This window comes from Microtus oregoni, unplaced genomic scaffold (genome assembly GCF_018167655.1).
Source record: "Microtus oregoni isolate MIOR12 unplaced genomic scaffold, Mior012 000007F_ref0000211, whole genome shotgun sequence".
Lineage (NCBI taxonomy): Eukaryota > Metazoa > Chordata > Mammalia > Rodentia > Cricetidae > Microtus > Microtus oregoni.
Genome location: NW_024543066.1, coordinates 39,330,036 through 39,351,495, shown reverse-complemented (window position 1 = coordinate 39,351,495; position 21,460 = coordinate 39,330,036). Strand labels below are relative to the sequence as shown.

Below are 21,460 nucleotides of genomic sequence, written 5' to 3'. Positions count from 1 at the left end.
AAGTGAGAGCCTGTCACTGACAAACAGCCTTAACATCTGGGAGACTGATACTTCTTGAAAGAGCTTCCTGTGGAAGCTCCGGGCTCCTGTGACCTGCCTATCGCACTGGCCTCCAATCCACGGCAAATAGCATTGTTACAAAGCTCTCTACAGTACACAGAATGGTCATTTGTTTGAATAGGGCCATCAGGATTTTGCTTTTTCTCTCTCGACTTTATTAATGAATTAAAGACAAGTTTTCAGAGCTGGGGATCCGGGCTTGTGCACACTAGGTAAGCAATCCGCCGAGCCTCCCCACCAGCCCCAGAGTTTAAAACATTTAAAAGAAGTACAATAGAAAAAATGCTCAGAGTGGTCACAGGTCTCTCTATAGCCCCCAAACTGCTAGTGGAATAACAGGACCCTGTCACAGGCTGATGGATAGGACACCGGCTTTAGCAGAGGGTGGGGGAGGGGATGTGAGGAAGAGGCTGTATGCCTACTTTTTTCTTGAACACACAGGATAGTCTTCATGATTAAGATTGTAATTTCCTACAATTATAATTGTTTTCTAAACAGGGATTTATTTTAAAAAAAAGATTGAGGTGGTAGAAACTTAACTGCAGCAGAAATTAGCCAAGCCAAACAAGATTATAAAACACTGCTCAGGAAGCCTAGTATTTTGAAACTAAGAACAAAGAAACAATGAAGAATTCGTTTCTGGCACCTTTTGAGCTCAACAAGTAGTTAAAAGCAAACATTTCATTTTCTTTCTTTACTGTGCTGGTCCTTGTAAAGTAGTTTTTGCCAACAGGAAAATAATTGGTGGTGTTTTAACACAGTTATTTTGTGACAGTTCCTAAGAAAACTTCAGGAGACGCTTGAATGGGATTGGTCGGAAATTGTGTCGGTCACAGAGATGGCAACACTCTTGAAGCCAGAGTAACATGCTCACTATGTAGAAGGAAAAAAAAGGAAGATTGATCAGAGTGAAATGAATCCCTTGCCCTGGCAGACAAAGAGCAGAGAATTGATGAACTAACATTTGCACACTCGGAAGTTTAGGAAGTTCTTACAAACTTCCTTAGTGACTTACAGAGCCTTGGCATGTGCCTTTGCCCAAAGAACCGTCTTGCTGACCTTAGGAAGTATTTTTACAGATAATTTTTAAAGCTTAAAAATAAATTTCTGAAAAAAATTTTCTGGGGGTAGAGAGATGGCTCACCTGTTTAAGGGGTGTGCTGCACTCACAGAGGACCTAGGTTTGGTTCCCAGCTCCCATCTCTGGTGGCTTAAAATTACCTGTAACTCTAGCTTCCGGAGATTTATTGACCTTTTATGGCCTCCACAGGCACTGGTACACATGGGTACACGAACAGGTAGGAACTCACACATACATGTAAAAATAAATACATTTCCGGCTTTCATGGTTTTGTCTTTGGAAGACACTGCTGACTTTAAGACCGATAGTTTTCAGTTTTATCTCTCTGCTGTTCCACCCTTCTCCCTGAGCCTTGCCCTATTCATAACATATATTTTTTAAAGCTCTTATACACCTGACATTGTGTATTTCAGGCTGTTTATTATGTGTTTATGTTCTGCCTTTGGGTTAGAATGCAATGTCACTGAAGATAAGGGCTATGAATTTTTTATTCGTGTTGTTTGCTTGGTAGGAGACAATGAACATATTGCTCAATAAGTATTCGTCGACTAAAGCAAGGCAGTGTGCTGTGCTTTCAATGCTGTGCAGCTGGCATCAGCTGTGCAAACTAAATGTTTTCCTTGGTTCTGCTTGGACACTGTAATCGTAAAGGTTTGATCCACTGTGAATCTTAACAATTCCTGTTTCAAAATCGCCAAGGCAACCCTTTGGAGGCAGGAAAGGATGCCCTTAGCAGGCCTATGGGAGACAGTGAGAAGAGATATTTACAAAGTTACTGCTCCAGCCAGGTACTTGTTCTACACCGCACAGACTTCTTTCAACACATCTAAGAGTTGAAGTGCCAGTCAGGTTCTTTAACTCAGGACCTACAAAAAAAATAAATGGCAGGTTTGAGTTGTAGAGACCCAACTAGGCCTGGTCCCAAAGGGCAAGACAGTTTTAAGTGTCGAGTAGCTGTAAGAATTCCATGACTTAATTTCTCTGAAAAGCACCAGGCACGACAGTCGGCAGTCCACACATTCTGCTCCACATATTCGCTCAGGAGCTGAAGTTGATTTTTTTTTTTTCCCAACTAGGAGCGGAGAAAAGAAAAAAAGAAAGGAAAATAACGCTGAATTAATAAAATTTGTCTATAATTCGAAGAAAGCTCCTGTCTGATTACAGTAGTCCTAAGCCGACCTTCATGTTGAGTCTAGAAAAAAAAAAATGCCTGGCAATGTTTCAAACCATGATGCCTAATTTAGAATAACTTCTATTTCAAAACAGGGACTAGGAAGTCGTCTTTGGCCAACAAGAGACTCAAGGAATACGGTAATGTATTCCTATGAAACAAGTCACTTCGTGCCCCCTCCAGTCCCGCAAAGGAGAGCGCGTGCTCTGCAGGTGGACTGTGGGGTCCCCACGTTTGCCGGGCCTGCCTTGAACTTCGAAATCAAAGCGCTCGCTCCCCTAGTTGTCCCCTCTTAGATTTCCCACAAGCTACGTCTTTGGAGGAAAGAGAGCGGGGCAACCCAGGCTCACTTCGCGGAACCCCGTCGGTACCCGTCTGGGTCGCGCGCCCCACGCAGACCCCGCGCGCCCGCAGCTCGCCGCACCTGGAGGAGGGCGGCGCGCGCCCCCGCCGTGACGTCACCGCACCTGGCACCAGCTGCGGGAGCCGGGATGGCGCGCGGGGGCCCCAGGGGGCGTGGCCGAAAAAAAAATCCCAGATCATTCTCGCGAGATTTCGCCCCAGCCGGGTCCCAACGCTCGGCGCACCGGCTCGTGCATAGCACCCGGGTCTCGAGCGGGGTGCGCTCGGCCTCTGAGGGAGTGGGTGCGGGGCGGGCCTGCCGGTGCCTCCGAGGCGAGCGGAAGCGACCGGGAACCGCGGCGGAGGGCGCCGCGTGCGCACGCGCGGACGCCGCTCGCTCCCGCCTGCCGGGGACCGCGGCGGAGACCGGGCGTGAGGAGCGGCGGAGCGCGCTCGCGGGCGGATGGAGGCGCCTCCCCGCCGCCCCTGAGCCGGTGCACAGGAGAGGCCGCGCGCCGGGCCGCGCTCTCCCCGCCAGAGCCGCAGCATGGGTAAGCATCGTCGCGCCGATCGGCGACGGGGCTCGTACGCGGGGCGGGGCGGGTCGGACGCTTCCCCCTCGGCGGTTCTCTGCGGGACAACGGGGCTCGAACCCGTGACCGGCCGCCCTGCGCTCTCCGGGAGCCTCCGGCTTCGATGGGGGAGGGCGATCGCGAACTTGACAAAGTGGCGCCGGCAGCTTTGCTCCTCCGAGGCTGGGCACACATTGTGTTTTTAAGAAAGAAAGAAAGAAAGAAAAAAGAAAGCTCTCACACCCCCACGTCCATTATGCCCACACAGACATTTTGTCGTCGAGAGCTGGAAGCGCAGAAAATAGTTAAGTCTGCCATTTGCCGTTGGCTGGCGTTGGCAGTGATTTGTGCCTCTTCTTCCTTCCCCTTCCGTGGGTAGTTTGGGAAGTGTTTTCCTGGCAGTCTCCCCGGTCAGGTGTGCTGGCATTTAGCAGTCCGTCGAATTTCCACCTGAGGGCTGTCTTGGGGGTTCGGTCTTCGAGGATTCCCAGCCGAACCTCTGGGGGAGCAGTTTCCTGTTTGGAGCGAGACTTCCTCCTCGCCGGGGAGAAAAAGTACAGGGCCCACAAGGTTGTTTTCTGGGTCGTCTTGGGGTTTTCTTTTGGCCTTAGAGAAGGCTTGAGTGTGTTGCAGGCAGGGCTCTGTGAAAAGGAGTTTTGTTAAGTGCTGTAACAGTTTTCTTTTGATAACAAAGTTTTGCCTGGGCTAGGCACTGACTCCCTCAGATGTCTACGAATTAACAGAAATAGTTTTTTTTTTAAAAGCTATTAAAGACAATTAAAGATAGGGCATTTTTTTTTCTTTTTAAAATCAGATCTGTCTCACCATAAGGCAAGTGTGTGTTGAGTTAAGTTGTGAAACCCGAATTTGGTTTTGTGGTATAAATCAGGAAGAGGTTATATCTCTTACTCAGTTGAAATTTGGTGCTGCTTCAACCATTGCTGAAATCAATAATTCATGAAACAAACGGAGGATTTAGAAGCACGACCAAAACAGGAGTCGTGCTGATGTGGCACCCTGTGCCCACACTTTGTTCCGTGGGAGACGAATTTAGCTAGTGTTTACAGACACTGCCTTTCTGTTTTCTTAGACTTTCATATTTTATGCTCTCTCTGCTTCCCTCCTTCTTTTTGTCTCTTTTCTATACCAAGTGCTCCTTAACCCAGGAGCCAAGCATTTGCTGCTGGGGACCTTCAAATGGTTTCCTTTCCACTTGATTAGTTGAGTTTACGGGGTAATTGCAGGCTTATTGAAGCATCAAAAGCTAGCTTAACTGATTTGGATTAAAAGCTAAAACGAAGTATACAATTCTTATCTGTCTTAAATCAGGATGCAGAATGTAATTAAACATCTTTTGATGCTCTAGAATAATCATTTTGTGACTTTGAGTTGCTGTGAGCCCTTTAACCACCTTGCATCCTTTTGGTTTTTTGAGACAGGGTTTCTCTGCAGCTTTGGAGCTTGCTCTGGAAATAGCTCTTGTAGAGTAGGTTGGTCTCGGACTGACAGACCTTCCTGCCTCTGCCTTTGCCTCTCCGAGTGCTGGGATTAAAGGCGAGTGCCACCACTGCCTGGCCTACCTTGGCTCTTGTGTAGACTGTAGGGCCCTGTGCTGAAGAACAGACTTACTCCTTTGCAGTTTGCAGTTGTTGTAAGTGCACTTTCTCCTGTTGTTGGATGGACAGTATTGCACCTGTGATCAGTATCTACTTTCACCTTCCCCTTTCTCGCTGGGTTTTTTCAAACTGTGGAAATAAATTAAATTTGTCATTTGTCATAGTGGAAATCAGTGGCCCCATAACTTGAATATAAGGTCGTCGTTGTCTTTTTTTTACAAGACAGGTTCTTACAGTGTAGTTCTGGCTGCCCTGGAACTCATTTTGTAGACCAGACTGGCCTTGAACTCAGAGATCCACCTGCCTTACAAGTGCTGGGATTAAAGGCATGAGCCATTATATCCAGCTAAAGTATTTTCTTAAGAAAAGTAAATGAGCAGTATGATACAATGTAATACCTATATTTATTGTTCACAGGCCCTTTCTTTGTGACTTGCTTTGGTCTGTTTAGGTGAGTTGTTTGAGTATCTTGGGAAAGTTGTTTACCATATTGTCAATATGTGCTTTTAAGGTCTGTTATTTTGGGTGTTTGTCATTGTTTTTCCGTATAGTATTTTTGAATCTTTTGCAGATGAATGTGTACTTAAAATTTGTTGGTTGTGCAGTTATTGAAATCCTCAAGTTCATGTAAAAGAGTTTCCTTTAATATATAATTTGTTCAGTTACCTGCCATTGTTCTTTTTCTTGCATTTTTAAGACAAGGTCTCATCTCCTCACCCTGTGCTCCCTGGCTTTGATTTTAGAGTGATCCTCCTGCCTCAGCCACCTGGTTGCTGGGATTATAGGTTTTAGCTGTCACAGCTAGCTGGTTGTCTGTATTTCTTGTAATTCATGGCACAGCTCTCAAATTCTCTCTGCTCTTTCAAAGGACTCTGATTTGATTCTTTCATTCTTATTGGGTGGCTTATGATTGCCACTGACATACAAGGCATCTGATAGCCTCTTCTGGTTTCTGAGGGCAACCCCACCCTATGACAGTTACACACTTAAAGATGCAGCCTAAAATACTCAAATGTTTTATCTAATTTCTAAGTCTTACTTGTTTTGAGATGAACAAGGACACTTAAGGGATGCACATGGCTAGTAGCTAAGAGTTTCTGAAGCCTAGACCTACACTGCTTTGGAAGTAGAAGCAGGTATTGAATTTAAGGCCAGCTTTGTTTACAAAGCTTATTCAAGGCCTTTCTGGCTGAAAGAGGGGAAAAGGGTTCTGGGCAAGGACTTCCTAGTCTGACCAACAAACTTTGCTACTTAGAAAGTTAATTAGCTTGTCTGTGCATGAGTTTCCTGATCTAGAAATTGGTGAGAAGCACCAATCACAGGTTATTAGGAGAATGAATGAGCTAATAATGCTAACTAGTGTTTTCAAAAGATTTCTGCAGTTCTAATTTGGGAGTAGTTTGATAGTTGTTAAAAACAGAATATTGTCTTTCAAGGATCAGGAAGATGATTTTGTGTTAACACAAATTGAATTTTGTATAGTATAACTTGACGAAAATGGTTTTTCAATGTTAGATAATTTGTGAGAAACTTATTCGTTTGAAATGTTTAACTGTTGAGAAAAACTTAAGGATTTCTACTACTAGAGACATTTAAGTTTTCTGTTATGTTAATGTTTTTAGCTTATATATTAAATGTAGGGGGAAATGCCTGTCTACTTTTAAGGTGCCTGTGTGAAGGAATTAGGAAGAAAAGGTTGTAGGGAATTAAGAAAGGCAATACATTTAGGGAATAAAAAAAGGCAATACTTTTTTTAAAAAAATTATATATTTTATTTGCATGTACATCTGTACAACAGAAGAGGGCTTCAGAGTCCATGGCACTACAGTTCTAGATGGTCGTGAGCAATTGAACTCAGGATCTTTGTTAGAGCAGTCAGTGCTCTTAAATGCTCTCGCTCCCCTCAAAAATAGATAAGCATTTTGGAGTGAAGTAAGACAAAAATCAATATATATACACCCCCCCCCCCACACACACACATTGAAAGGTAAGTAGATACTTAAGTTTCTCTTAATTTTAGATAAATTTTTTTTAAATCTTAATTTTGTTTTACTGTTGTATCTATCTAACTGCCACAATAAAGTTTATGCCCATGAAAGTAATTGAGCTTTTTATTGTCAGATAGAAAATGCATACATAATGATTTTTGTACAAATTACTTGTGTGTATGTCTGTGTGTCTGTGCGTGTGTACACTCTAGTGCCTAAAAGCTGTGTGTGAGGGGGCAGCATGTACCTGTGTGCATGTGTGGATCCCATACCAATTCCTTTGAGGCAAGGTCTTTCTCTGAACCCTAGGGAACATGTTTTTCTGACTAGGATTAAAGACAGTAGTAGTAAACCTCAGCAGTTCTCCTGTTTCTGCCTCCTTGGGAGCCATGGGTGCTTGTGGTGGCCCCAGTTTGCTTTATGCATGCTAGGATCTAAACTTTGGGCCTCACGATTGCTTAGCAAGTGCTCTTAACTGCTGAGCCATCTCTCTAGCCTCTGTGTACAGACAGACGCCTTATCTTCTACACTCATAATTTCAGGGTTAAGCAGTCAAGGCTGGTGATAGGCACCTGTTTTCTCACCTACTTGGCAGTGGGTGTAGGAGGTGATCATGAATTCCAGGGGAGCTTCTGCTGCATAGCAAGATTGTTTCAGAAATTTGTGATTGGAAGAAGTACAGATAGATACTTGGTTTTTTCAAAAACTTGAAGGTTTTGTGGTGGCAGCAAGCATGCACTTTATCTTGTTCAAGGCAGCCAGATGGCTCCTCTGTGGGACAGACAATTGATGCTATTTTACAGCATCAAAATTAAATATAAATTAGTTTTGAGAGTGTTTTATGTGTGTATAAAACACACCAATCATAATTTACTTAGTTTTTTTTAAAGATTTATTTATTTATTATGTATACAACATTCCTGCAATGTATGTTTGTATGCCAGAAGAGGGCACCAGATCTCATTATAGATGGTTGTGAGCCACCGTGTGGTTGCTGGGAATTGAACTCAGGACCTCTGGAAGAGCAATCAGTGCTCTTAACCTCTGAGCCATCTCTCCAGCCCCCACTTATTTAGTTTTTGAGACCAGATTTCCACTCTAGCTCTGGCTGAGCTAGACTCACTGTGTAGATCAGGCTTACATCGAACTCAGAGTGACCATCCTGCTTCATCATCCTGAGGGGTGGGGATTACAGGTGGATGACATTTTGCTTGACTGAGTTGTTTTAATAGAAATTTACAGTTGGTTTAGAAGATAAATGTACTTCTTTAGTGAGTGATTTCCTTTGTAAATAACACTCATTCGTACAGGTTTTTGTAAGTTGGTACCTTGTGATTTACCACGTAGTTTCAGAGCATGAAAATTAATCACAACAGTTTGTCTACTCCTTAGAGTATGTTGTGTTCATGATCAGTTTATTAAAGCTTTTAAAAGTTTGAACCCTTTGATTAATAAAATTAGTATCTGCTATATAGATTTGATGCAAATAAATAGCAGGCAGGCAGGAAGTCTTTCTAGGTAGGGTGGGGAGAAAAGATAAATTTCATTTCTTTTTCGAGTAACCTTGCCTGTTCTGGAACTCACTCTGTAGACCAGGCTGTCCTTGAACTCAGAGATCTACCTGCTTCTGCCTCCCTTAGTCTGGGATCAAAGGTGTGCACCACCGCCACCTGGCTAGGTCCATTATTTTTCTGAGAAATACAAAGTATTTTTTTTCTCTCTGTCTCTTTTTTAGGAACAGGAGCCTGATTACTGACTGAAATTGTTTCAGATGAGCCCAAAAGTATCACTGATAGGATGCTTACGCCTCTCAGCTATGGATGTTATACTGCACAGTATATGTCTTAAGATTTTATTAGTCAACATTACTGATTAAATGTTTATATAGTGATCATGAATAGCTTTGGGTTTTAAAGGGATTCTCTGCTTATCAAAATGCCAAGACTTCCTTTGTCACGGTCTGGCATCCCCTCTTACTTGCTCCTAGTGATTTGATGTACCTGCTTTCCGCCCTACTCCCCTTTGGAAACCGGGTCCTATTATGTTCCCTAGGATGACCTCAAACTTCTGAACGCAAGCTGTCTGAACGTGCCAGATACCATATTGGGTATATTTTAGGTTATTCAAGATGATTCAGAGTCCAGGTAACTTTTTTTTCCAAGGGATTGACTGTGGAGCATTTAATCCCTAGTGATTTCAGGTAGAAACATACCAAGTTTCATCACAATAACGCACAGTTGCCACCAATTTACCAGAATGATGTGGGGACTGGGAATGTACTCAGCGTTAAAGTACTTAACCTAGCTTTGGTGGGCTGTGAATTTGTTAGGACCACCCAAAAAAGAATGGTATAATGCAAGGTCAAGTCAAGGAAAGAAGCTGCTGCCAAGAGATTAGTTAAGTATTGTTTTCTTTTCTTAAAAAAAAAAAAAAAAACTCCCACAACCTCTGGATTCTGATAAGAATGTTCCTGTCTCTTCCTGTTTTTCTGATGTTATACATTTTTTTTTCGTATGGTTTATTAGTGTTGTACTAGAAATAGGTTGTAATAGTAGGAATGAAACAACATGGAACCTCATTAGAAACCTAAACCAGGGATTGTGGTGGTTTAAGGGGTTAGGGCTGGTTTCTAGTATAAAAAATGTTAAAATGTAATGAGAAGAATAAAGGCTATAATAAGAAATTTTGTATTGGGAGGAAGTAGGATTTATTCATCTCATTAGTTTGAGCATTGATAAAGCAAGTGCTTGGCAGATGTGATTGTTTCCTTTGTTGTGACAAGAAACCCCTGAGATAATCAACTTAGGAGGAAAGGCTTACTTTAGCTCACAATACCGAATTTTAGTTTATAGTCTCTTGACTGTTCCTGTAGGGCTGGAAGTCTGTTTCTTCATGACTGTGCTGATTATTATTATTTTTTGTCAGCTTGACACAGGCTAGGGTCATCTTGCAAAAGACACCCTCAATCAAGAAAATGCTTTCATCAACTTGCCTGTAGGCAAGGCTGTGGTGCATTTTTTTGATTAATGATTAATTTGAGATGGCTTCGCCCAGTGTGAGCAGTGCCACCCCTTGGCTGGTGGTCCTCTGTTAATGTAGAAAAATGACCTGGGCAAGCAATAGAGATCAAAACTGTAAGCAGTGATCTTCCATGGCCTCTGCTTAATTTCTGTCTCTAGGTTTCTGCCTTGAATTCTTGCTCTGACTTTCTTTTATTGTGGACTGTAATAACCAAATAAACCCATTTTGGTCATAGTGTTTATTATAGCAATAGAAACTTAACTAAGACTGTAATAGTTGGAAAACATAAAGGAGAGACAGGAAGAGGTGACCTAAAGGACATGTAATAAATCTAACTTCCTTCCATAAGGCTCCACTTCCTGAAGTTTTCATCACCTAATAGGCTCATGGTGGGAGACTAGGCCTTCAAAACAAGAGTCTTAGGGGCATTCAAGATCCAGACTGTAGCAACAGTAAGCAAGGTACTTTTAAAATCTTCTCTAGCATCACATCTTCTGAAATAAGCAAGCCTTTGCTTGAGGTGATCCTTTAGAGAGACCTTTTAAATTTGAAGTAGTAAGACTATCCTATGGATATTGATGACCTATTGGTACCCCAATAAAGATGATACTAGAAATATTTCCAGTCTGTAGACTGAATATGAGTTGTAAGAGGGTCATACTCAAAATTACTGTAATTGCTAAATGCAGAACATTTCCAATTTTAAATATAGAAGTTTCTATATTTGTAATTTTAATTTGGATAACTTTACTTCTTTTTTTTCAATGAAATATTTATAGTGTCATTCCTGCCCCATGTTTTAGGACTTGAACCCAGGGCTTCAGCACACCCTAAGGAAGTGCTTTGCCACTGTGGTCATTCAAATACTTGTCGTGTGCGCAGAATTTTTCATTGTGTTGAAGCAGCTTTCAGTTTATTTAAGAATGTATTTTCTTGTGTACCTCTTTAATCCCAGCACTCAGGAGGTAAAGGCAGGGAAAGGGTTGAGGAATTGAAGGTCATCATCTTTCCTTGGCTGCAAGTGTTCAAAGTCAGTTTGGACCCAAGACCTCTCCTATCTCAGAAACAAAATAAACAAAGGAAGAAAGCTGGAGGAGATGGCTCAATGAAGTACTTGCAAAGCAAAGGCACGAGTTGGATCTCCACTCTTGTGTTAAAAAACCAAACCAAACCAAACCAGTGCACCTGCAATCCTGGCACTGGTAAAGCATCCCTGTGCCCAGCAGAATTGGTGGAATTCCAGGTTCACTGAAAGACCCTGTTTCTGAAAATTAGGTGGAGTACCTGTGAGATGGCACAGTAAGTAAATGACCTAAGTTCAATGCCAGGACCTACATGATGGAAGGAGGAGAGCACCTGACTTTGCAGGTTGTCCTCTGACTTCACAGGCATGCTGGAGCCCTCGTCTTCACACCATCTCTATACTAAATAAATGTAAGCCAGATGTGGTGACACACATCTTTAAATACTAGCTAGCACTCAGGAGTCACAGGCAGGCAGATCTCTTGAGTTGAGGTCAGTTGGTCTACAAAGTTGAGCTCCAGGACAGCTGGAGTTACACAGAAACCTTGTCACTAAAAAACAACCCCCTCCATATTAATAAATGTAACAGCAATAACAAAAAACAACCCACTCCATATTAATAAATGTAACAACAATAACAAAAAACCCTCTCCATATTAATAAATGTAACAACAATAACAAAAACAACCCCCTCCATATTAATAAATGTAACAACAGTAACAAAAAACAACCCCCTCCATATTAATAAATGTAACAGCAATAACAAAAACAACCCCCTCCGTATTAATAAATGTAACAACAATAACAAAAAACAACCTTCTCCATATTAATAAATATAACAACAGTAACAAGAAAGAGATTGAGTGCAAAGGAGGGAGAACACTGACCTTGATCCTGGCCTCTATGTGCACAAGCACAGACATACAAACATACCACCAAACATGTTCTCCTAAGATCCAAGGCATTAATTAAAATTCCTTTTCTGCTGTAGGAGATTGAATTCTGGTGAGTGTTTTGCCTTGCTGCCTAGTGTGCAGATTTGTTTGTGTAGTCACCATATAAAATGAGAATCCCTTTTTACTCAGCACTAATTAAACTCGCCCCTCCTTTTTTCTTTCATTCTTTCTTCCCTTCGAGATGGTTTCATTATGTCAGTCTGCTTAGCCTGGAACGCACATAGACCGCAGACCCTGCTGATCTTGAACTCCCAGAGACCTGCTTGGCAGAGTGCTGGGCTTAAAGGCTTGTACCAGCATGTCTGCCTAAACCATTGTTGTTTTCTTAGTTTCATCATTGATATACATCTGTTGGAACTGGGCATGGTCAAATTCTCCATAATTTGACCAGTTGTGGTTTTCTGCAATGGTCTGCATATGCTGCAGAGATCAGCTTTGATGAGGGTTGAGAACCCACTTATTAGGCAGAGATGACTGGGCAACCTAGTGTGCATTTTTTAGAATGTGAAGTTTGTAGGTTTTTGTGAACCTTATGGGAGTGTGTATAAAAATATTTCTGAAGTATTAGTTTTTGTTTGATATTTAACTGGTGCTGATTTATTATACTTAAGTGTACTTTCTAATGGAAATTAAATACAGTAGCCTTCAGGCTTATTTCGTCCTGTGTTCTAAATAACAGTTTCTTGCAATCATCGGTATTAGGATAGGGTTTAACTTTTTTCCATTGGCATTTCAGTCCTCCTGAGAAATTTTTATATGACTCCAGATGTGTACATATATATAAAATGGCCATACAAATTTTCTTAGGGTTACTATTGCTGTGATGAAATGCCATAACCAAAACCACATTGTTACACTTCCACAGATAGTTCATTGGAGGAAGTCGAGATAGGAACTCAAACAGAGCAGGAACCAAGAGTCAGGAGCTAATGTAGAGGCCATGGAGAAGTGCTGCTTACTGTCTTACTACATCTTGCTCAGCCTGCTTTCCTATAGAACCCAGGACCACCAGCCCAGGGGTGACCCTATTCACGGTGGTGTTGGCCCTCAACTGGAGTTTCCTCCTCTCATCTCACATGTATCGGCATAAATAAATGCAATGCAGATATTAAAGAATATTTACATTTTAATGATAAACTTACAGAACCGAAGTTCCCGCGTGGCACAGGAGGTAGGAAGGAAAAAGAGACGGAGCCGCCTCCTGCGCGCCCATTTATCTGTAGGCATTTGCCCGAGGCAAACCCCGCCCCCTAAAGGGGCTGTCTTAACCCTACATCTCCCCCTTTTGTCTAAATAAGACAGAACTAAACCAAATATAACTATAAACAATAATAACAAATGATAAATATAACAAACAATATTGAGATCAAAAGTTTTGCTAGGCATTCTATCTCAAGGAGTCTAAATAATGTAGAGAGTAACTACTATTAAATAATCTTCAACTCCATCAAAGATCTGAGAAGGGAATAAATATTACTTAACAAATGAGAGATATCCAAAATGTGCAACAAATGACAGAGACAACTGACTACCTGGGCAATCACCCAAAGTCTTGTTTGCAATGTTGAGTCAACCAACTTTGGCTAAGGCCTAACATAACTGACATACCATTATCAAATGCAAGGAACTTTCTTAGAATTATCCTACCCTGTCTTGGCAAGATAAGACAATCCTGTTTCATATCTTAGTCAGTAGTTGAGGTATGGGCTTTTCTTAACCCAAAGGCCAGTTCTGCCAAGAAGACAAGCTCCCAGTGGAGTGTCTTTGGTGCTCAGCGTTCTCTCGGGAGCAGAGTGGTGTTGCCAGGAGTAATTGTGTCTCGATGGCACAGAATTCTAGGTTAGATTAAAGGCCATGTTCTACAGCTCTTCAAAGAGGCTGAAGATTATACTATCTATACTAAAAATAATCTCTATGTATCTAAAAGACCTGATGAACCTAACAATAAATATGACAAACATATAATTCTCAATACCTATCAAATTTAATTTGAAAACTAAGAGAATAAACAACTGTGCAATATATGAAGACAATGATCTTCACCTGTAAACAATGTCATTACATATCAAAATGTAAACAGTGTTATTACATAAATAGTACCAGAGGTAGAAATGTACATTGTGATATGATAGATGTATCCATACAATATAAGCATACTCTTATACAAAAATAGAGGTAGGAACACTCACATTCAATATTCAGTATATCAATATACAAGAAACAGTACCAATATAATTTTCTAAAAACAGTAAGTCACAAATACCAATCATCCCATCAAACCAGTTAATCCCCCCCTTTTTTTTTTGTATATACCCCTAATTCCATACAATATCTCCCCATCCCCTCAACCCTAAACCAACCACTAAAAGATGTCCCTAACCCTGTGGGCAAACTCTGTTGGGAGAGGGGACGTCGTCCTCTTAGATTGCTTCTAGCTGACATGGGGGCGACGTTCTTCTTAGGGGCCCCTGTGAAAGCAAATAATGGTAAAATTCCCAAATTAACCTTTGACTTAAGAAAATTATAACTAGTCTCGGAGCGTTTTGAGAAGGTCCGGCCAGAGTGTTGTAAAAAATGTGCATCATTCGAAATTGTCTCTTGCAGTTGGTACCAAAAAACAGGTCTAATATTGGCGCTTAAAAAAAAAATTCATGACGTCATAAAAGCCAGATTGAGTTGATGTTGTGGGGCCCCATCTTTATCCTGGAAACTTCAAAGATTACTGTAGGAAAATATGTTGCTTGTTATGGGAAATTTAAACATTAACAACAAGGACATATACTGACATATAAAGAAAGACACAGATATGAGGAAAGGCAAAGAAAGTTTATCAAATATAAAATTATTCTTATTCTGTCCCATTTCATGGCTCCTGACCTGAGACAGAAACTCTGAAATATCTCTTATCAACAGGCTTGGAATTGAAGAGGGACTGAGCCATAGTCCAACTCCAAAACCAGCTCTACACATTTATAAAGAAGTGTTCAATAAAACATATAAATAGATATAAAAAAATCAATACTTACAGTATATATAGAATTTTATTGTTGATACTCAGTGGGTCGTAACTATTTTCCATCCATCAGTAATTAAATATTCAGGGTCCCTTAAATTCTTTGAAGATGAGTATTTTCCTGTGGAGATAAGAAAAGAACCCTGTCCCCAACCTATCTGTAATTCTTACCATCAGAATGCCCGTCATCCTTGTGAATGAATTGTTATTTATCTTTTCCAAGTGACTTCTCTTCTTCAAACCGAACCTTTATTAATTTTGAGGGTATCCATAATTTTTCCTCACCTGTGGAGATAAGAGCAAAACCCCTTCCCCAGTGCAGCACATCTCCTGGCTTCCATTGTGAGGTCAGCACATCCTTGAAATAAACTGGTTGATTTAGTTCAGCAGACTTTTCCATTATCCAATGTCTTTCTGCAGCCTTTGTTCCCTTCTCATTAGCGTTGAGAAAATTCAAGGTTAACAAAGCATTATGTAACCTATTTCTGGGGGTGTTTTCCACCCCTTTCTGTTTGTTCAACATATCCTTTATAGTTCGATTTGATCTTTCTATGACTGCTTGACCTGTAGGATTGTATGGTATACCTGTAACATGCTTGATATTGTAATAATCGAAAAACCGTTTCATTTTCCTAGAAACATAAGCAGGACCATTATCCATCTTTATTTGTGTAGGTATACCCATGATAGCCATGACTTCTAATAAATGAGTGATTACTGAATCAGCTTTTTCTGAACTTAAAGCAGTTGCCCACTGAAAGCCTGAATAAGTGTCAATGGTGTGATGAACATATTTTAATTTGCCAAATTCTGCAAAGTGGAACACATCCATCTGCCAGATTTCATTCCTTTGTGTGCCCTTTGGATTAGCCCCTGCAGGCAGTGGCGTTTGGTTATAGAAAGAGCAAGTAGGGCATTTCTTTACAATCTCCTTAGCTTGTTGCCATGTAATTGAAAACTCTTTCTTCAAACCTTTGCTATTGACATGATGTTTTTTATGAAATTCAGAGGCTTGTAGCACACTACCAATCAATAATTGATCAATTTCTGCATTACCTTGTGCTAGAGGACCTGGCAGACCCGTATGGAATCGGATGTGTGTTATGTACATAGGGCAAAGCCTGTTCCTGATTAAATCTTGAACCTGGATAAACAATGAAGTTAGTTCTGTATCATCAGGTATAAATTCAGCAGTTTCAATATGTAAAATAACTCTTTCTGCGCATTGTGAATCAGTAACTATATTAATAGGTTCTTTAAAATCTCTTAGTACCATAAGAATGACATATAATTCTGCCTTCTGGACAGAATCATAAGGACTTTGTTCCACCTTACCCAAGTCTTCTGATTTGTAATCTGCCTTCCCTGATTTATTGACATCAGTATAGAATGTACGGGCTCCAGTTATTGGAGCATCATGGACGATTCGAGGAAGGATCCAAGAAGTTCTCTTTATGAAGTTAAGCTGCTTGCTTTTTGGATAGTTGTTATTAATGTCTCCCAAAAAATTAGCACAAGCTCTTTGCCATGGTTCATTATCTTCCCATAATTTCTTTAGTTCATCAGCAGTGAAAGGCACTATAATTTCTGCTGGGTCTATGCCTACTAGTTGACGAAGTCTCAGCTTGCCTTTTATAATTAACTCAGAGACTTTCTCCACATAAGTTTTCAGTTTCTTACTTGGTTTATGTGGTAAAAAGATCCATTCCAAGATAATATCATCTCTCTGCATTAAAATTCCTGTAGGAGAAATTTTTGATGGTAATATGACGAGAATACAATCGAGCTCTGGATTTACTCTGTCCACATGTGCCTGTTGTAATTTGTCCTCAATCATTGTCAGTTCCTTTTCTGCTTCAGCTGTTAATTCTCTGGGACTGTTTAAATCTTTATCACCATCCAAGGTTTTGTTCAAATGAATTATTAGATCAGGTGTTATTCCAATAGCTGGTCGTAGACTGGAAATGTCTCCTGTTAGAGTCTTTGAAAGTCATTAAGAGTCCGTAGGCGATCCCTCTGAATTTGTGCCTTCTGTGTCTTAATTTTTTGCAAACCTATTCTATAACCTAAATAATTAAAAGAATCTCCCTTCTGAATCTTTTCAGGAGCAATTTGCAATCCCCATTTAGGTAACAGTATCTGTATTTCTTCAAACAGTCTGTTCAAGGTATCTATGTTTGAATCAGATAACAATATGTCGTCCATGTAATGGTATACTATAGATTTGGGAAATTTCTTGCGTATTATTTGCAATGGTTGGTTCACAAAATATTGGCACAGGGAGGGGCTATTTAACATACCCTGGGGGAGGACGGCCCAATGGTACCTCCTCGAAGGTTGAGAATTGTTATAAGTAGGCACTGTGAAGGCGAATTTTTCTCTATCTTCTTTTTGCAAAGGTACAGTGAAAAAACAATCCTTTAAATCAATAACTATGAGAGGCCATCCTTTTGGTAATAAAGAGGGCAAAGGAATTCCAGATTGCAGAAGGCCCATAGGTTGAATAACCTTGTTGATGGCCCTGAGATCTGTCACCATTCTCCATTTACCTGATTTTTTTCTTAACCACAAATACAGGAGAATTCCAAGGGTTGGTAGATTCTTCTATATGTCCAGCATCTAATTGTTCTTGTACCAGCTGTTCTAAAGCCTGTAACTTTTCCTCAGCTAAAGGCCATTGCTTTGTCCATATTGGTTTCTCAGTCAACCATTTTAGAGGCAAGTCTGTTGGTATCTCTGAAGGGACATCAATTGCTTGTTCTTGCACAGCCCTAATGGCCGGTTTTCTCTGTTTGTAATAACTTTTAATATTATTTTCAGAAATATAGGCTCTAGAAGTAGCAGGAATGTTAATTTGGGTATTCCATTGTTGTAATAGGTCACGACCCCATAAATTCATTGCAATATTGGCTACATATGGCCTTAATTTTCCTATTTGTCCCTCAGGCCCTATACATTCAACCCATCTCGTGCTCTTCCTTACTCGAGATAGGGTTCCAATTCCCAGGAGCTGAACATTTACATTCTGAAGAGGCCAATATGGATGCCAAGATTCTGGGGTAATGATACTTACATCGCACCTGTGTCCAGCAGGCCAGTACACACACTTCTCAGCTTAGGTCTTTGATCATTTATAGAAGTTTGCCAAAACACATGTAACTCATCTTTCTGATTACTAGTGCTTGTAACAGTAGGCATGTGGCTTCCTAATTGTCCTGACGAGGCATGTTCTCTGCAGAAACTGGAAAAGACTGAACCATGTTTGCCATGGGGGCCTGTGAGGCCCCCCCTCTCACGTTTCCCGTCTGTATCAGATTGCCTTGTCTATCTCTTGTAAACCTGCATTCATTCGTCCAATGCCTGCCTTTTCCACATCTTCTACATAAACCTGAAGGCTGAGTCCTTCTATTTCTGTTATTTCTAGAAGATGCATTATTATTATTTCTGAAAATCCGTTGTTTACAATTCCTTTTCATATGACCCAGTTTGCCACAATTAAAACATTTGGTATTCTGGTGTCTCCTTTTACTATTGGAAATTGGCTTCTTCTACCCATGCTTCAGTGCCATAGTCAAATGTGTCAACATTTAGTGTATGCAAGACCCATTCTTCCAAGGACGCTGATCTGAACTTCAAAGGCCCCAAGATCTTTTTGCATTCCACATTTGCTTTTTCGTAAGCCAAAGACTCAATTATTATACGTCTTGCTTCTGGGTCAGATATCCCTATTTGTACAGCCTTAGTTAACCTTTGTAAAAAGTCACTAAAGGGTTCTCTCTGACCCTTTTTAACTGTGACAAATGATTCCATTCTCTGTCCTGGGTCTTGTACTCTGTCCCAAGCCCTTAAGGCTGCTGTAGTACACATGGAGAGTATGTTTTCATCCAAATTAGCTTGTTCTTGAGGGTCGGAAAAGAGCCCTTCACCTAGAATTTTATCTAGGGAAATGTCAATTCCCTTCGCCTTTTCCTGCTGCTCTAAAAGTCTAGCCTCTTGCCTGAATAAGCATTTCCATTTTAATTGCAGTCCACTCTCAGGGACCGCGGAGCTCAGCTGGAGCCAGTCCGAGGGGGTTGCTCTGCTTGTTGTGGCCCAAGATTTTAGCATCTCTTTAACAAAAGAGGCGTGCATCCCAAAAGTCATGACGGCCTGTTTAATTTCTTTGAGATCATTCATATGGACAGGCTCCCATGTATCTTCCTTGATGACCCTAGGGTTTCTGGAACCAATCACCTTTTCTGTTGTTATTATTGGAAAGGCATGTAGAGCTGTAGGTAGAGCTTTGTGGAAATTGTCCCTGAGGGATTTATCCACAGATGTAGTTAAAATTTGCCTTTCTACCCTTTGCTCTTCTTCATCAGAATTTAGAAATTCCTCAGTCTTTTCAATTCTATTCACCATTGCTTTTTGTAATATCTGAATCTCCTGTCCAGAATTATGTTCCAAAGTCTTCATTGAGGATTCTAAAGTATGAAATTTGTCCACTAGAGATAACTTGTCATCTTTGGACATAATTTTTATGGCATAAACCATGCCTTCTTGTATTGATAATCTTTCCGCCAATCTGTCATAAGCTTTAGACAAAATTCAGTTGTCACATTCAGCAGTTTTGATTCTCTCAGTTAATGTTTCAGTTCCTACAGAAAGGGACTGCTGGAACTTACGATCTAATTCAGCTGCTCCTTCTTCCATAGAATGAATTTCTCCTTAACATCGGCCTGTACCTTTTCTAGATTTTGCTCAGTTAACCGAGTCATGTTAAACAAAGATCTGTTTTCTTCCTGGAGAACTTCAAACTGATTCTTGAGAAGATTGTTGTCATTCTCAATAGTTTTTAAACGTTCAACCTCTGCCTTAAGAGATTTGATCATTTTCCTATTATCAAACCAAATAGTGCTTAGGAAAATTAAGAATCCCAGGAATATCCATAGATGTGGGGTGGTAGACACCTCTTGAATTAATCTTTGATCATTGTGTTTATAGACCTTGCTGTTGCCAGGTACTTTTCAATATGCACATTGAATTATAAGACTCTGTGAGGTTGTGATCACAGCTTAAGAAACTTAATAATAGTACATTTAAAGCTCTTAAACAACATCTAGATTGCTGTTTATAATTGTGGTTTGATTTTAATAATACTCTATTTGGTAATATGTTAGAGTATAATTTTTTTTTCTCCCTCCCCAGTCTGTCCCAGAACTGTCTGTGTAGTATAGCCCAGGTAGTATAGCCTTAACATACGATGTTCCTGCCTCTGCCTCTCAGATGTTAGGATTACCATGTGCATCACCACCAACCTGGGAGGAAGCCGCACCTACCTACCTACCTACCTACCTACCTACCTACCTACCTACCTGTGCCTACCTGAGAAAGGATCTTACCTGGAATTTACTATGGAGATCAGACTGGTCTCAAACTCACAGAGCTCCCCCCGTGTGGAGAACAGCCCCTAGCACTGAGGTTTCAAACCGTGTGTCACCTTGCCTGGCATCATAGAGCCGTGGCAGTGTACTCGCACTCTGCAATCCCAGCACTCAGGAGATAAGGCAGGAAGATTGTGCATTTGAGTTTAGTTTAGCCGTTTCACAAAGTCCAGGCCAGACCTCTCTTGAAAGAAAGGAAAACCTAAGAGAAATATTTCAGTAACAACTGAATGATGCTGGTGAAGACCTCAGAAGGAAGTAATTTAGTTTATAGGAATGTAATAATGTTCTAAAAAAATGCATGGGGAAGCATTTTATAGTCCACCATGTTTTTGTTTCGTTTGTTTGCTTATTTTGTGTGTGATCATGGGTACACATGTGCTATGTATGGTACATTTGTCATCACGTCACAGATACATGTGAACTCAGGTCACTGTGCTTTTGAAGCAAGTGCTTTTTTTTTTTTATCTGTTGAGACATCTGACTTGTCCAGGTCCATCAGATTTAAATATGCAAAATGTTTTGTGGACTTTTGTGATGGGATTGTTTTGAGAAAAGAGCCTATGTCTTCATGGTATGTATGTATTTTTTTTATTTTTTTATTTTTTTGAGATAGGTTCTTATGCTGTTGCTTAGGATGGCCTAGCACTCACTTTGTAGTTCAGGCTGGCCCCCAGCTTTCTGTAGTTCTTCCTTAGCCTCCCAAGTGCAAGGTTACAGGTATGACCCAATTCTACCACTTTTTTTCATGGAATTTTCCAGTTAGTATGACCCTATTCTACCACTTTTTTTCATGGAATTTTCCAGTTAGATAGCAGTTTGTGCTTCACAAGTCCATCGTCTGTTTTTTTTTTTTTTGCTAATTTTTACTATGCGCTAGTTCTTTTTAACCATTCATAGTATACTAATTTTTTCTGAGAGTAATGATAGCTATTATCCCATTAGTAAATGCTTTGGTTAAATTCATCAAATATGTTTTGAAACCTTTGCCTATATCATTGCAAACAGAAGCACGCAAAAAAAAAAAAGGTGACTAAGGGACTAAAGGATGTAGCTAAGTTGCTAGAAGGTTCCAGTCTCCTCCCACTGTATAAATAAGATAGGGTGTACCTGTAATCCCAGTTCATAGGAGGCAAAGGCAGGAGGTTCAGGGTCATTCTTGCCTGTGTAAAGAATTCACCGCCAGTCTGGGCT

General features: G+C 40.7%; 1 protein-coding gene and 1 long non-coding RNA gene across 2 annotated transcripts in view; one reads left to right on the top strand and one right to left on the bottom strand.

Annotated features, from left to right (window-relative positions):
* Positions 1-912: 912 nt before the first annotated feature.
* Positions 913-2,767, bottom strand: LOC121450514. The gene is made up of 3 exons (XR_005974620.1): positions 2,737-2,767; positions 1,910-2,007; positions 913-933 (listed from the first exon to the last, which is right to left on the bottom strand). It is a non-coding gene; the product is annotated as an uncharacterized LOC121450514 (long non-coding RNA).
* Positions 2,768-2,890: 123 nt separating this feature from the next.
* The window catches only part of LOC121450520 (CD2 associated protein), an 81,976-nt gene continuing 63,406 nt past the window's right edge, over positions 2,891-21,460 (top strand). The window contains exon 1 of the mRNA XM_041655480.1: positions 2,891-3,205. Coding sequence (XP_041511414.1) covers positions 3,202-3,205 — 4 coding nt within the window. The 5' untranslated portion in view covers positions 2,891-3,201. The remainder of the gene's footprint in view (positions 3,206-21,460) is intronic.